Source organism: Lycorma delicatula, chromosome 13 (genome assembly GCF_047948215.1).
Source record: "Lycorma delicatula isolate Av1 chromosome 13, ASM4794821v1, whole genome shotgun sequence".
Classification (NCBI taxonomy): domain Eukaryota; kingdom Metazoa; phylum Arthropoda; class Insecta; order Hemiptera; family Fulgoridae; genus Lycorma; species Lycorma delicatula.
Window position 1 is genome coordinate 51,484,563 of NC_134467.1, and position 15,819 is coordinate 51,500,381.

Here is a 15,819-nt window from a genome sequence, read left to right on the forward strand (position 1 = left end):
TTAGCACCTAGTGAATGTGCTTAGTACTTCCGGGTGATTCAAAAAGGACCGTAACTCTAAAAGCTTATAAAAGTCTATTTAGATAACTTACAGATTTAAGTTTCTATTCTTCTAGTGACTGTGATATATGTAAAATAATCTCCTACACTAATATTAATAATTAAGAGTAATATTTTCTATAAAAGTAATGATGTTTATTAATTAGACGATCCATTTGGCGATCGTAATGAACATTTTGAATCGGTATATCGATATTTAAAATATATATTCGTCTTTTGTAAGGACAGGAAACCATTTCATTTCTCATTCTATATTCCCTAGTAAGCCTGAAAAAAGGATTTTTTATTGAAATTTTTTTGTATTTGTTCGGTCAAGAGTTTTGTATATACATAAAATTATTGATGAACAAGTATAGAACTGTAAGATATATATATATATAGTGTCTAAAACTCTTTTTATAATTACCCTGCCGCTTGTGCTAAAAAAAATCAGTTAAAACTCTGACAGTAGTTAAAACAAAGACGCAAACGCTATTGTATGTAACCAATTCAAGGACAAGTATTATAAAAAAACTACGTAACAGAAAGGCTTGTACATGACCACTGTTCGTGTCGGCAAGACAGAGGATGTAAAAAACAGGCCATCGTTAAAGATAAATCATTTATTTTAAGATTAATATTTGCTTTGTTTTTGTTTGAAAAAGCGTTTGTTTAAATCAAAGTTTATATATTTAAAATAAAGTAACAAAATAATCTGAATTATGTTGCTAAATTTTTTTAACTAAAATTTTTAATTTATCGACTTTAAATATGTTTTATTTATAAATATTTATATGAACAGTAAAGGAAAACCACAACTGATAATTTTTTATTGCGATTAAATTTATGAAATGTTTTTGTGTTTTGGTCAAAATGGATTTTACAGCAGTTAAAATGAATATAACGATTTTAAAAACCGTTTTTGTTTATAAATCGAGTAAATTTAATGTTTAAATGCAATTTTTATTTATATTTTCTCTTAAATTCACAGTTCAATAAGAACGAATCCAGTGTTAAATAAAGTTAGATTTAGCAATAAAAATGCATCTTGCATTCCTATTTTAATAAAAAATATTAAATTATAGATTAGGAAAAAATATAACATCGTATACGAATTAATTAACAAACACCGATTTTAACTAATTTCGTAGCGATGAAAAATTTGAATTACAATTTTTTTTTGTCTTCAGTCATTTGACTGGTTTGATGCAGCTCTCCAAGATTCCCTATCTAGTGCTAGTCGTTTCATTTCAGTATATCATCCCCTACATCCCTAACAATTTGTTTTACATATTCCAAACGTTGCCTGCCTGCACAATTTTTCCCTTCTACCTGTCTTTCCAATATTAAAGCGACTATTCCAAGATACCTTAATATGTAGCCTATAAGTCTGCTTGTTATTTTAACTATATTTTTCCTAATGCTTCTTTCTTCATCTATTTGCCGCAACACCTATTTATTTGTCGCTTTATCCACCCGTCTGATTTTTAACATTCTCCTATTATCCAGGAATCTGTGAATGACTTAATAATATATATATATATATATATATATATATATATATTACTTACTAAAAGTAAGTAATGACACAATTAATTTTCTTAATTGTACAAAATATTAATGCGAGTTTTTGAACCTGTTTTACATTAATTATTTACAGTTGCACTGTTTGTAAATGACGACAGAATATTCCAAGGTAATAATAACAGCGATAGACAAAAAAGATTGTTTTAATGTTTCTCTAAGTGCGATACCACTTCTTGAATTGCTTTTTTGTGTATATTACAGATCTGTAAATACAATTTTTCTTTTAAATAAATAATGCTTCGATAGAATTAAGGGAAAATATTGTTAAAATATATAATTTTGCACGGCATACCTGCGTTAGAATAATTTTGCTGATGCTTTTCTTGTATAAATAGCATCAGGCACATCCTGAATTAATGTCTAACAGTAATCGGCTAGCATGTTAGTATTCCATTTCCCTTTATAACGACTTTCCATCACGTAATTGTCTTGGTGAAAACGTTCACTGTGTTCATCACTTACATCTCCGAGGTTATCCAGCAAAAAATCCAGATGTGAATGGAGGAAATGTATCTTCAAAGATGTATTACATCCCATAGCTCTTAATAATTAAGACCTATGGAACGGTCAATAATAATTCTTTTTATCTTAAAGTAAAAGAAAGTAAATTCCTTTATCTTAAAGTAAAATTATTATGGAATATTCTTTTGTTTTAAGTAAAAAACAGAAGTTAAGAATTAAGAAGTAAATTTACTATTATAATGAAGCAATGATGTGAAGTAAGAAGTTGATTAACAATATTGTGGTAATTGTTGAATTTTTGTTTGCCGAGAAAATTTTTGTAAATGTCCTTAAATGAAGCCCAAGCTGCACTTTCTACATTATTTAACATCGAGTTAAATACATCATCTTTGACCGACTCTTCTTATTTGAGGACCAACAAATATTCCATGATGAAAGTAACAAGGTGTCGCACACCCGGCGTTGCGCAGTGGCTCGTCCTAAAATCCTTTTCCCGCCATGATGTTTAAATTCGTTTATGCGGTTGGCGCACAAACAGAAGCAAGACATCAATGTGATTAAAGGCAGAATTATCAAAAATAAACAAACTTTTGAAACATAAAAGAATAAAATTTATTGACGTATATGAAAATTGGCGTCGAAATGTGGATTTTTACTCTAATATTTATAAATAGGAAGTGCCGTACTCACGTGTGCGTGTACACCCACTTCCAAATAAATATGGAGTGTAGGCTTTTTTGTTTATTTTATATAAAATTTAATCGACTGTATGTGGAGTCGAGAATTATGATCGGAATGATAAATTTCGTTTATTTCTTAACGATATAATAATTTCTAATAATTTTTCTTAATAAACAATTTACCTTGAATTAATTATTAATGTACTATTAGATACAGAGCGGTTCAGAAAATAATTAACTTTAATTATTTTAATTCAAAATGAAAATATAATGGAAACGTTTTAATGAAATAGAAAAAAAAAGTTTTCATTAACATAAAAACCAAAACCGACCCTTTTGCAATTGTTCTCTTTATTGCACGCGGTTTAAAATGGTTTACCTAGAAAATCCCTTGCATTTCATTTGACTCGTTAGAAAAATATGTTTATCGAATATAAAATTATTTTTCACTAAACAATTTTTTATTTTATTTTTATTTCGGTATTATAAAGTAATATTCATTTTGGTATCCGTAAAAAAATAAGTAATATCTCATTTTCCCGTGTAAATTAGATTATTAAAAGCAATTTCTTTCAAAAATTGTTTTGCGATAATATTTTTAATTAAACTAAAAAAATCATCAATTCTGAAGATCGACCAAAATAAAAATATCAGATCTATAGTTATACAATTTTGAAATAAGTTATCTCCCATTTAGTTGATTTTCCATTTTAACAACATTAAATAGTTTCACATAAAAAATGGAAAATAATATTAGTAAAAAAAATATTTTATGAGCATAAAAAAAAAATTATCGGTGATTCGATACCGAACCCCACGAATAGCAAAAGGAGTCGTTACCGTAGAGCCACACACGCTACACAAAGACTTAGTGTCAGTTGCACTTCATAAGATGTGTCTCCCCTGTTTGTTTGTTTAGGTTTTCATTCATTATTTTGAATTTTATCTTAATTAACAATCGATTTCAATACTCTTAAGAATCAATAGACTTGTATAAAATATTTATTTTTATTAAGGATTATTAAAAAAAAAATTTTAATATTTTTAATAAATATTACGACTTTATCAGTGCCAAATAATACTAATTAATATTGAAAGTGAATAATCATTCATAAATATTCGATTGTTAACTCGTTTAATCATTATCATGTATTTAAAGTTTGTAAAATTTTTGTACGACTAAAAACTTTTGTCCCAAAATCCCTTACTTAAATGTTCAAATAACCCGGTAGAAAATGAGATTTTGTGACGAGCGTGTACGCATGCGCGCCGAATACTGAGCGCAATGCTATACCTTGTTACTTTCATCATGGTGTGAACGTTTGTCTGAGACCTTTGTGTGGGAGGGGTTTATATTATAATATAAGTATTATTTATTTGGTGGTGTTCACTTTTGTTTATCTGACCAAGTAAGTAATTTTATACCATTCTAACATAAATTAATAGAATTTAAGTAGATTTTTTTTATGATGAATTTGTCATTACTAATGCTGTACGGTTAATTGATATACAATGTAATCATTTCTTAAAACATTACTGTGTTAATTAGTCTAAGTTAGCGAGCGTAGGTTAATTCGTTAAATTATGTTTATAATATAATAGTTATATCGGGCGATATTGACAATAATCCAAAGGTTTGCTGTTTATAGTTATAGATATAAATTAACTTAACCTAAGCTCGCTAACCTCGACCAATTAACATAAATGTTTTGATTATTTAAATAATAAATAATTGCAATAATTACTGAATTTATAATTTAAATACTCAAAACATTTAACAGTAATGACGTATACGATAAAAAAACATTAGGTTGGATAACATTGCATAAGTTCCACGATTATCTTTCTATTTATTGAAAATAATAATACTTATTTTCTTATTCATATTCTACGATACTAATAAATAAGAACAGTGGATAGTTGACAGTTTTGCAGTAGACTCTTGAAGTTTTCAATTAGGTTATAATTACAATAGGACCTCCATTGCTCGTTACCCGTTAATCATCTCGTTCAATAATTCGTCATCCCTCTGGAAAAATTTGTGATTTTTATTTTAGAGGTACAATACTGATACACAAAAGAAAATTACATTTTTAATTCCTAATAAAAAGTACATCATCTGTTAGGCCTACAGCATAAAAGTTCACTTAATTGACTGATGTTTTTATATGAGCCTATTGTACATTATGTATAAATTACAGTAATCATGTGAGAAAAGAACTGATAAAATTACTTTACATATCTTTCATTCATATAAACATTTTCATTTGGGCACTATTATTTGATAAGTTTTTTTCATATTTCTTACACAGTATAGTACTTTATTTTCTTTAAAACACATGAACTAATATATTCACCAACAGTTCCAATAGTCCAAACTGAAGAACCAATAAAAATAAGAACCTGACCGTCTCCTTTCTACCACTAACCATCCTCTACCGTCTTCCTGTTCAGGAGTCGACTTAACTATATCCATTTCAACAGACACACTTGCCTGTTGCTTGTCAGCTGCCTTAACACCATTTACCTCAGTCGATATCCCTTTAACATCTATACCAGTGACCACCGTCTCTGTATCCTTACTGCCAGGGGCAACATCCATTGGTTGGACTTATTCTTTTTTTGTCATCAGACGCCTTCCTAGACATCACTGAAGAACGCTTTCTGTCGTAGCAGCTAGAAATGAATTCTGTGGCTTCATAAACTTTAAATGTTTAAAAATTTTTACAAAAAATTATTTTTAACAAACCGAGTTCAGAAACTGATTACACAAAAAAATCTGAAATTTGAGTACCCACTTTCACTATTTGGGGTGGCAGGGGGGTCGGAAAATGTATAAACCTAAATCTGGGATATGATTTGGGGGATGTCAGGGGGTCCGGAGATAAATGAAAATAAAAAGAAGGAATTTCCCCTTATAGCTCACCTTAGACTTAGAAAATATTCCAATTGGCAATACCTGTTTAGAATATTGCCACAGCTGTACACTACAAAACTGACAGTAACAATCCTGTCGAATCTAACTGGCCACTCTTAACGTAAAAACACTATAACAGTTGAAGTACACTTCACTGAAAACGTGATTACTCATTTACTCATTAATTTACAAAAGTAAATTACACCCACTCGCATGAATCTTAAGAAACACTCATTTTACGTAATCTAACATTGACATTATCAAAATCACAAATAACACCACTAAAACACCTTTCACTTCTGGGAGTACAATTTAATGAACTCCTATACCAAAGGCTACTCAACAACACCTTTTCTTTTCCCTGTTTAACCTACAGGAATCATCATCGGGTATTATTTCTGAGGATGATATGTATGAGTGTAAATGAAGTGTAGTCTTGTACAGTCTCAGGTAGACCATATCTGAGATGCATGGTTAATTGAAACCCAACCACCAAAGAACACCTGTATCTTCGATCTAGTATTCAAATCTGTTTAAAAGTAAACTGCCTTTACTAGACTTGAACGCTGGAACTCTCGACTTCCAAATCAGCTGATTTGGGAAGACACGTTCACCACTAGACTAATTCGGTGGTTCGCTCAACAATACCTAGGATTTGTCTAATTAACACACACAAAGATCATCTGCTTGACATCATTAAGGACATCAGGATACGAGAACAAATCGTACTCGCTGGTACAGATACGACATGAAGCAGTTATGACATGACAGTAACTGAGTAAGGAAATAAGTCTACCTCACAGCTGTTTCTCATTGGTTCCAAATGACATTATTAGACGGTTTATGTTTTTAAATCGTATTAACATATTTTAGAATGTGGTTGAAATAAATAACAACTATATAAACTTTTTTTTTTAATGCAAGTAGATACCTATAATCTGTTTGTTCAGGACAATGAATAAATGTTTACAACTGTCTTGAAGGAGAAACCTCAACGGCAAAAGTTAATTCTTATTTACATCATACTTCTCATAAAAGGATTTACTTCTTAAAGATCTTGAATTTTAAAAAAGGTCAATTTGATATAAATGTCAAAGATTAACTGTCAGAACATTTGGATGACTTGAGTTTTGGTTAAAAAATTGAGATTTCTTCTGTAACTATAGGTATCTTGAATCGTGTACATTGTTATTCGTATTGAACAAAGTTGTAAGGAAATAAAGTCTACCTCACAGCTGTTTCTCATCGGTGCCAATGACATTATTAGGTGGTTTATTGCAATGTGATGATGTGTAAAACTTGGTATTGTATACATAATATAATTATATTAGATCCTGTTAATATTTCTGCCGTAAGTCCAGATCAAATTTTCGATGGCTTTGTAAATAATAATCTTATTCAGAGATAATTTTGAGTTTCAATTTAGAATCCAGTACATTTGACAAAATTTAGTAGTATTCAGTTGTTCCTTTTTTTCCAAATGTGAGCCTTTTGTCAAGGTAAATACCAAAGCATTTTGGTATTCACTAAAATGCTTTGGTGAACACTTTAGTTGCTGCTTTGAAAATGCATAACTAAAATGTGTACTTTTAATTTTCATTAGACTTTATTTGTCACAACTTCTGCCACGCTTCAATGTTGTTAAACTCTTCTTGAAGGTGCTGTGAACTTGTGAATTACTTTTACACACTACAAGCAAATCGCTTATAAATGTGCTATTTTAGTGTTGTGAGAACAAGCGTATTGGAAGTGCGTGTAGAATACACTTCCTTGAGCATTGCCTACAGTTACGGAAAATATTAGAGATAATTCAGTCTCGAATGTAATCTTGAAATATCTATTACTTAAAAAAAAAACTGATAATGTAGATGTTGGATTAATTTTATAAAGGCCAGCATGTTACACTTCTTAAGAGTTGGCAGATATCAAGAAGAACAAGCAGAGCAGAATTTTTTGTCTGAAGCTGTGAATATTAGGGAAAATTTGATGAATCTGTTGGTTGGATGGTACTATGATCTGTTTGAAAGCCGATCATATCATACTGATATGATGTTATAAGAGAATTAGCATTAGTTATGCAAAAGCAAAAATTCTACTCGTTTATTAAAGACAGAATAAAATAATCTTATGCTGTCTGATTGTATATGTGATTTTTCACTCGTCATATTTCTTATATGTGCATGCCAACAATCTGGAAGTTTTTTAAACAACTTTCAAATTAAAAGTCCTTTTGGATGGTATTTTGGATAAATTTAATACATATTCTTAGAATTAACCTTCACTTCGACAAAGCAATACTTGTTGACACTTACTATCTCTTTTAAGAGATCTAATCCGTGCTTAATTCCTTTGGGCAACCAAGTTACAAGGTCGTGGGATTTTTGTACAGAAATTAAAAAAAAAAAAAAACATTTAAATGACAATTTTTTGAATATACATTTTGTACAATGTTATTATACCGTCCAAATTTAAAACCCTCTGTACTATCATACTGTTGAAATCGAACATTAATTTGGTGTAAAACATGTTTATATTTATACTACAATAGTTCTCATGTGTATCTGTATATGTAATAAGACACAGATCAATGACAACAATTTTTGTTGAAGAGAAAAATCATAACAATTATTTAGAAGGATGATGCGTATTCAAAAGTCAATAGACTTGGCATGTGTTGTTATAGTCATCATGGTTATTATCAATAAACAAGAAAAATGGGTCGCTCTACAGTAGTTTTTAAATGTTACAATCTTTTTTTTTTTTTTGTAATAATGATCAATTTTTAGTTTTATGTTTATGACAATAAAACAATTACTGTCGTTTTCATTCAATCATTTATTCTTGATCTGTATACCGACTGGTAGAGATTGATTTGTTTTTGCAGTCAATAGGAAGTATAAAGTTTGTAGGAAATGTTTATTATGTCTACATATTTCCTCTATAAAGTTTAATATAAAATCTTGGCACTCCGTCAAAGTCAGATTGAGCTTTTAAGATAGAAAATTGGGCTGTCTGATCATTAACTGGTGTTTATAAGTGAAATTAAATATCCTTGTGTTTATATTTATGGATGTGCAATCTTTACTAAAAACAATTGTCACTTATTCTTAAAAAAATAACAATACCCACCTAAACTGAACCATATAACAGTACTGTTTTCGCGTAACTTGACATGGTACTTCAGATTACAAGAAAGGGGCCTTTGTGTGCTTCTGAATTCCTGAATCATTTGAAAAATCTTCCAACAATTTATTTAAAATACAATTCAACATTTGTTTTATGGAAACAACTTTCCGTTGTTGATGAATTTTTAAATAATACTAATTAAAACAAAATCTCAATTTATCTGGATTCCGATTAACATGTATTTAATTTTCAATAGTGCCCTCTAAATTGTGAATTATCATTTTGTGACTTTTTATTTTTAAATATTTACCTTAACATTATTTCATGTGTTTTTATAAAAAATTTGTATAGACTTTAACCATCTTTTTTTATCGTATAATCTGTTTTATTATTACTAATTTATTTTATGATGACATAATATAATTATATAATGGTATTATTAAGTTACATTCAGAATAAAAAAAGACTATTTGTCGAATAATAATTAGTTTTTCAAATTTTTATAAGGTTTTTTTTTTTTTATCTTATTTAAAGGAGTCTGAGATCTCATTAAATGATGAAGTTTCACCACAGATTAATCTTAATATGAAAATCATTGAACGTGAAATAAATGATTTACACACTGTGAAGACAGAAGAAGAGATGGAATTTTATCCGGGTCATGTAAGTATTTATAATTATTGGATATTATAACAAACATGGGTTAATCTCTTGTTAATTTCATTTCTGTGTGTGTATGCGTGCACGGGTGTGTTCTGTTATAAAAAAATTGTTTTTAATTCTCTTTCTATTTAATTAATATCGACTTATTAAGTTGTGTGTGAATGATAAACTGTTAATGTTTGAGGGCAAAAGTGTTGTTTTTAAACTTCAATGATATCTGAAATGCGTGTATTTTTAACTTTTTCATAGAGTTATCATTTTAATAAGCTCTGGGTAAACGGTTGTTATTTGTAATGGCTTTTCATATTTGAATATTTATCAAGTTAGTAATAAAAACCTAACCTGATGCAGATTCAACAGAGTTGTGACATATAATTTTATTATTGAAATAAAAATAAAATAAAATTTAATTCTGTATTTACATTAGGAAAACTTAACATATTTACCATATTAAATGATATTTTAAGTTATGAGCTAACTTATGATAAGTTATGAGTAATGATATAAGTTATAAGCTGCTCTGTGGAGCTGATGCAGCAATGCTAAAGAAATCATACTAGAGTCACCTGGTGCAAAATGTTGTCAATAATTTCAGTTTTTTGTTGTGAACATTTGCCTTCAGTTATTGATAGTGCAATTTCAAAAATATGATAGTAGCGCAGAGGGTTTTATATTTGTACAGTATTATAATGTTATTAAAAGTTTATATTCAAAAATAATCATTTAAAACTTTTTCTAATTTTTGTAACCCTGTAACTTGGTTGCCCAAAGGGATTAAACACATGTTAGGTCTCTTATAAGAGACTAGATGTCTAACCAGAACCTGGACCATTCGAGGCTCAGGTCAGCCCATGCGAATCCCAGAGCCAACTCGGGGGCCACGTCAAGGTCTACCTCATGGCTGCAGACATCGCTTCAATTGCCATTCCCAATTTTCCAGGGGGACTGGTGTCCTGGACATCTGTAGATTTTCCTTTGGTTGTCGTTTCCATCTACCCAGGTGACTCCATATCCTAGACTCCCGCACTGTATGTTATTCTCATGGTTATGAGAATAATAGTTACAGTATTCAGGCTTCACAGAAATCTGAAAAAGGAACTAAATTACAATAGGTAGAATATTGGGAACTATAGTAACTAAAGTACACACACCTTTGACGATGAAAAATTCTTAACTTATTTCTTTTTAAGGGCAGAAATATAATAATGAAGTAAAAGGATTAGTTTATTTTTTCCTTAATGAGTATCTTTAATTCATAACTTCACCCACCTTGGGGGCGAAGTTAAGTTATATCTTAACTTACAAGGGAGTTAGGGCCTCGGGTGATGGTTTAAAAGCTTCTCTGGGATAACATGAATGTATCCTGCAAATTTGAAAGTAATTGCTATTTTGTTTTTTTATCATTTTAGACGTTAACCAAATTTTCAATATTGTTGTTAGTGTAGCAATATTTTATATAAATATTTTCATCAACACTTTTATTATTTATAGGTATCAACATGCTTTTATTATTAGATTTAAAATTTTGCTTTTTGTAACTATTATCAATTAATGACATGTTATATCCATTTTTTATTGTAATAACTTTAATCTAGTTTTTTTTTATTATTATGTGTGTAATGTATGCTCTATTTAACATGTTTGTAAATTTATTATTAATTTTATGCGCCCAAGGATGATTTGAATTTTTGTTAATAGTTATTTTATTAGTTGTTGGTTTTTTATATACATGTGTTATAATTTTATTACGTTTACTAATTTCTGTCAACATCTAAAAAAAATTTTTTTCTGTATTTGTCAGTTTCGAATGTAAATTTTAAATTATTATAAGAATTAAGTTTTTTAAAATTATTAACTGTTCATTATTTATAATAGGTTCATAGATTACCAAAATATAAATATCATCCACGTATCAAACCCGTGTTCGAATTTTATAAATATGGGTAATACCATATACTATTCTACTCTCAAATTCCTGTAAATAAATTTTGTCCATAACGGCCAATGATGGAAATCCCATGAGTAAAGTATTATCTGGCGTGTAAAAATTTGTTGTTAAACTCAATTATTTGAAAAAGTGCTGTCATCTACTGCAGCTTTGGTTAATATGTACCTTTATAAGTTTATTATTTATAATATATATATTCTCCATTTGAATTTTGAAAATCGGATGATTGGGTGCAAAGATATTATAATAGCACCACATTGCATCTCCTAAAACAGCGCCCTAGGGGCGTCCTGTTTGTTACCAGTGATGGTAATGATTGGTCTAGCCTCCCATGAGGTGCTCATATATCTCATCACTCTAGCCTCACACGCAGTCCCCGCTGGAAGTCCCATGGCTAAACAGAAATTTTATTACTGTAACAAAAATTTGTTGTTACAGAAATTTTTTTAATATTACTTGTATTATTTTTGTAATATTATTCAATTGACCGATATGAATCATTCATTTCAAACCCAGGTCACACAGTGACATCTCTGTCACTGTTCATTAATTCAATTCTCTCAGTTCATTAATTCAATTCATTAAAGTTTGTGCTTGAACCCATAAATCTCCACTACTACATACACATACTCATATTTTTTTTTTTTTGAGATTGTTCATATACCATCTAATTCATAAATTACCTACAATGTGAACTTTGATCGTCATAACGTTCTTGTTTAGCTAGTTTTAATTATTATTGCTTTACATCCATTCTCAAAAATAAATATTTTCTGGATCTATGGAAAATAGCTGAAACCAATCAAACTAGGTAAACCATCTAATGATATAACATCGTATCGACTGATAAGCTTGCGAGGTGTGTGGCAGTAATGGACCCGCTAGACTCAAACAACGTAATAATTTTTTGAAGTACTTTCTATAATTTTGCAATTTTCTTTGTTGTTAAGAGCTAATTTTCCATTTTTATCATCAAGCAAAGGCTGAGTAATTGGTATTTGATTTTTTTTTCAATTTCTGTAAGTGTGGTAAATGTTTAACATCATTTATTTATTTAATTCAGATAAATGGGCATGAAACCATAAAAAGATCATAAGTACATAAAGTAGAAGATCTGTCATCATTTTTGTTAGTAGATTTAAAAGAAATATTTGGAATCATTAGATAAAGATTCCTCAACTTTAACAGTATAATTAAAAATTAAATCTTTGTGACTAAAAATTTTACATATACATTGTTGTTAAATAGTCTTAATAATAAGTAGATCTATATTATTTTTGAAGCTTATGGAAATTTTTCTTATTAATAACTGTGATAATAAGTTCACTATAGAACCGCTTTGATAATTACATTTTTGTATAAGTATATTTGGTACATGACAAAAAAATTTCTGTATTGGTGATTAATATCAAATCCCAGTCAGGCATGGCATATGCTGCAAAATTCAGCTTCCATGTTCCATGCACAAACTTAAATATTACCAGGCAGTACAAAAAATAAATATTATTTACTATCAAACTCTCATTTAGTAAATGTTGAACGTTACAAAATTTATATTTTTATATCTGGTAAGAATTTATGTAAATCTTATATTTATATTTATAAGATTAGAATTCAAAATTGTAGGTAACGTTTTCTCTAAGATAAATGATGTTTATTATGATAAAAAATTTCACCATAACCAGTATTAACATCAGTGTCAGTAAGATTAGAAAAACAAAATCATGAGAATTACCGCAAGAGTTTTAACAAATTATTTGATTGTTAATTTGTAGAAAAATATGAAAGGTGAATAGCAGCATTTTTTGATAACATTTAGCAAAACCTGGCATATTAAAGTCGCCTAATAATATTAGTAATAATTTAACTGTGATTGCACTATTTATGTGTGTTAAGCGAATTAAGAGATACAATTATTTTTATTTTATAAATTATACAAAAAAATCACATTTACTTTATGTGTGTTAAGCGAATTAAGAGATACAATTATTTTTATTTTATAAATTATACAAAAAAATCACATTTACTTTGTAGCATTCATGTTTGCTTTTTATTACAGCAAGCAGATTTACTGCAACTGGAAGTGGAACTGCTTGATATTAGTAATGGTGATATCATAAAAGATCTTTTAGCGATTGAAGAGACTGACTTGGTTAAATCAGAAAATTTAAAAGTTGAAAATGAAATGGTAAGAGTGTTAGATTTTGCGTACAGTGGAACACCAATTATCCAGATGGACCTTTGCAAGGCCAAATCTGGATAATTGAAAAGGACAATTTAAAAAAGTTTTATCATATAACACTTCACATATCATTCAGTTTAATGGGTAAGATACTATGTAAATAAAAAATACATAAAAAAAAAATTAAATGTATTTTAGTAAAATTAAAAAGAAATTTGGAACATATGTACCATGTAAGAAAAAAGAGATTCAGTAATACGGTTAAAGAAAATAGTGTGTAGACATTTGCTTTTATAATTAGTTTTACAAAGGCCAAAACACACATTTATATTTTTGCTAAATGACTTGGAAAAATTAAATTAAAATTTCTGTAAAAGTAACATCAATAAAAAACATTTGTATTGCAGCGAAGATTTATTTGAATAGTGTTTAAATTTTTTAAATAATGTATTGGTTTTTTTAAGTTGTCTAGTCTGGATTTAAGCAGTGCAATTAGTTGGACATCTGGAAAATTGGTGTCCCACTGATATCTTTTAGTCATCAACTCCTATGGTCATTAGCCCCAAATTTTCATTATTATTATTATTATTTTCATCAACATTTTTTTGTTATATAAGTGCTTTATTACAAACACTGCACATTGGTCTTTCTTCGCCGGTTAACAAATATAAATTTCTTATTCGTGTTTGACCAATTGTAAGTCTGGTCACCACCTCTTGTTCTCAGCGAGTTTTAATTCACGTGCCTCTTCCATTTATATGAAAAAGTTTTAACTGCATTTAGTTTTGTATTTAATCTTCTCCATTTATTACTCTACCTGTTTCTTATAGTATTAGACAATTTTTAACATCGGCCACTCGTACAGGAAATATATCAAAGTTATCACAGACTATTGCTGTACTGGCAGCTTCATCTGCGCTTTCATTTCTTGCAATGCCAACATTTCCTGAAGTTCATACAAATACACATCGCTGTCCTCATCGATTTAAAATATATAAAATGGACAGGATGTTTGCAATAAGAACATCCTTAATGTTCTTGTCCCTGTTTAGCCTCCAGTAATTACCATTCAGATAATACTTCAGAGGATGATATGTACGAGTGTAAATGAAGAGTAGTCTTGTACAGTCTCAATTCGACCATTCCTAAGGTGTGTGGTTAATTGAAATCCAACCACCAAAGAACACTGGTATCCATGATCTAATATACAAGTCCGTGTAAAAATAACGACTTTACTAGAACGCTGGAACCCCTCTACTATCAAACCAGCTGATATAGGAAGATGTGTTCACCACTAGACCAACTCAGGTGGGATAATGTTCTTGTTCCGAATTGCAGTAAGTGCACTTAACGAAACGAAACATATAAGCACCATCTCTTCGCGGAAATGTTCAGAGTAGTGAACAGATTGCTGTATGGCAATAACTTCTGCCGTTTAAACACTAACCATTTTTGGCAGTTTCCATTAATGGACTTTTCCATTTACATATATGGGGCATCCAACACCATGTTTGGTTTTAGAACAGACAGTTTAAATTACTATACATTATTTGTAACTACTGATGGTTGATAGAAATTCCTGTCAGTTGATTACTGCTTGCTTGTCTTTTTTTTGCCCAAGGTATAAACCTCCCTAAAAAAATTAAGAATCTTTAAAATAAAAAAAATACTGTGTTTCCACCGGTATATTCTCTGATATATTCAATATATTTTAATAGATTTGTATATATGATTTTATTATTCTTTTTTTTTTCTTTGACTGATGAATCAATTCGTCAAACGTTGGACGAATTGATAGGAAATAGATAATCGAATAGTTGTAAGAAATAGATAATTGTTTGTGAAATATGTTTATAATACATAAATTGTGATTTTTATGTGGTATAAATAAATAACATTTTGTCCTTAATGTAAACAATTTCAGAATTATGTACTATAACATCCACTTAAATATTTAAGCAGATTGATTATTGATTAATTTCGAAATGTACATTAGAAATTATTTATTTTTTAATTTAATAAACAAAGTTACACAGAAAACAGGTTGTTTCTTTATTTTAATCGTATACCATTTCTTTCCATAAAAGCAAATCAATTGTATTATAGTGCGGACTGGATGCAAGTTTATTATTTAAGTTATGATGATAAACACTAAATCAAATCTTCCCAACCTGCATACTGAAAGTGGTACTAATGTGTGTCAACAGGTTTGGGGG

At 29.1% G+C, this 15,819-nt stretch overlaps 1 protein-coding gene across 1 annotated transcript in view; it reads left to right on the forward strand.

The window, feature by feature from the left end:
- Positions 1–15,819, forward strand: part of LOC142334081 (uncharacterized) — a 211,038-nt gene that overhangs the window by 4,348 nt on the left and 190,871 nt on the right. The window contains exons 2-3 of the mRNA XM_075381764.1: positions 9,345–9,473; positions 13,481–13,609. Coding sequence (XP_075237879.1) covers positions 9,396–9,473; positions 13,481–13,609 — 207 coding nt within the window. The 5' untranslated portion in view covers positions 9,345–9,395. The remainder of the gene's footprint in view (positions 1–9,344; positions 9,474–13,480; positions 13,610–15,819) is intronic.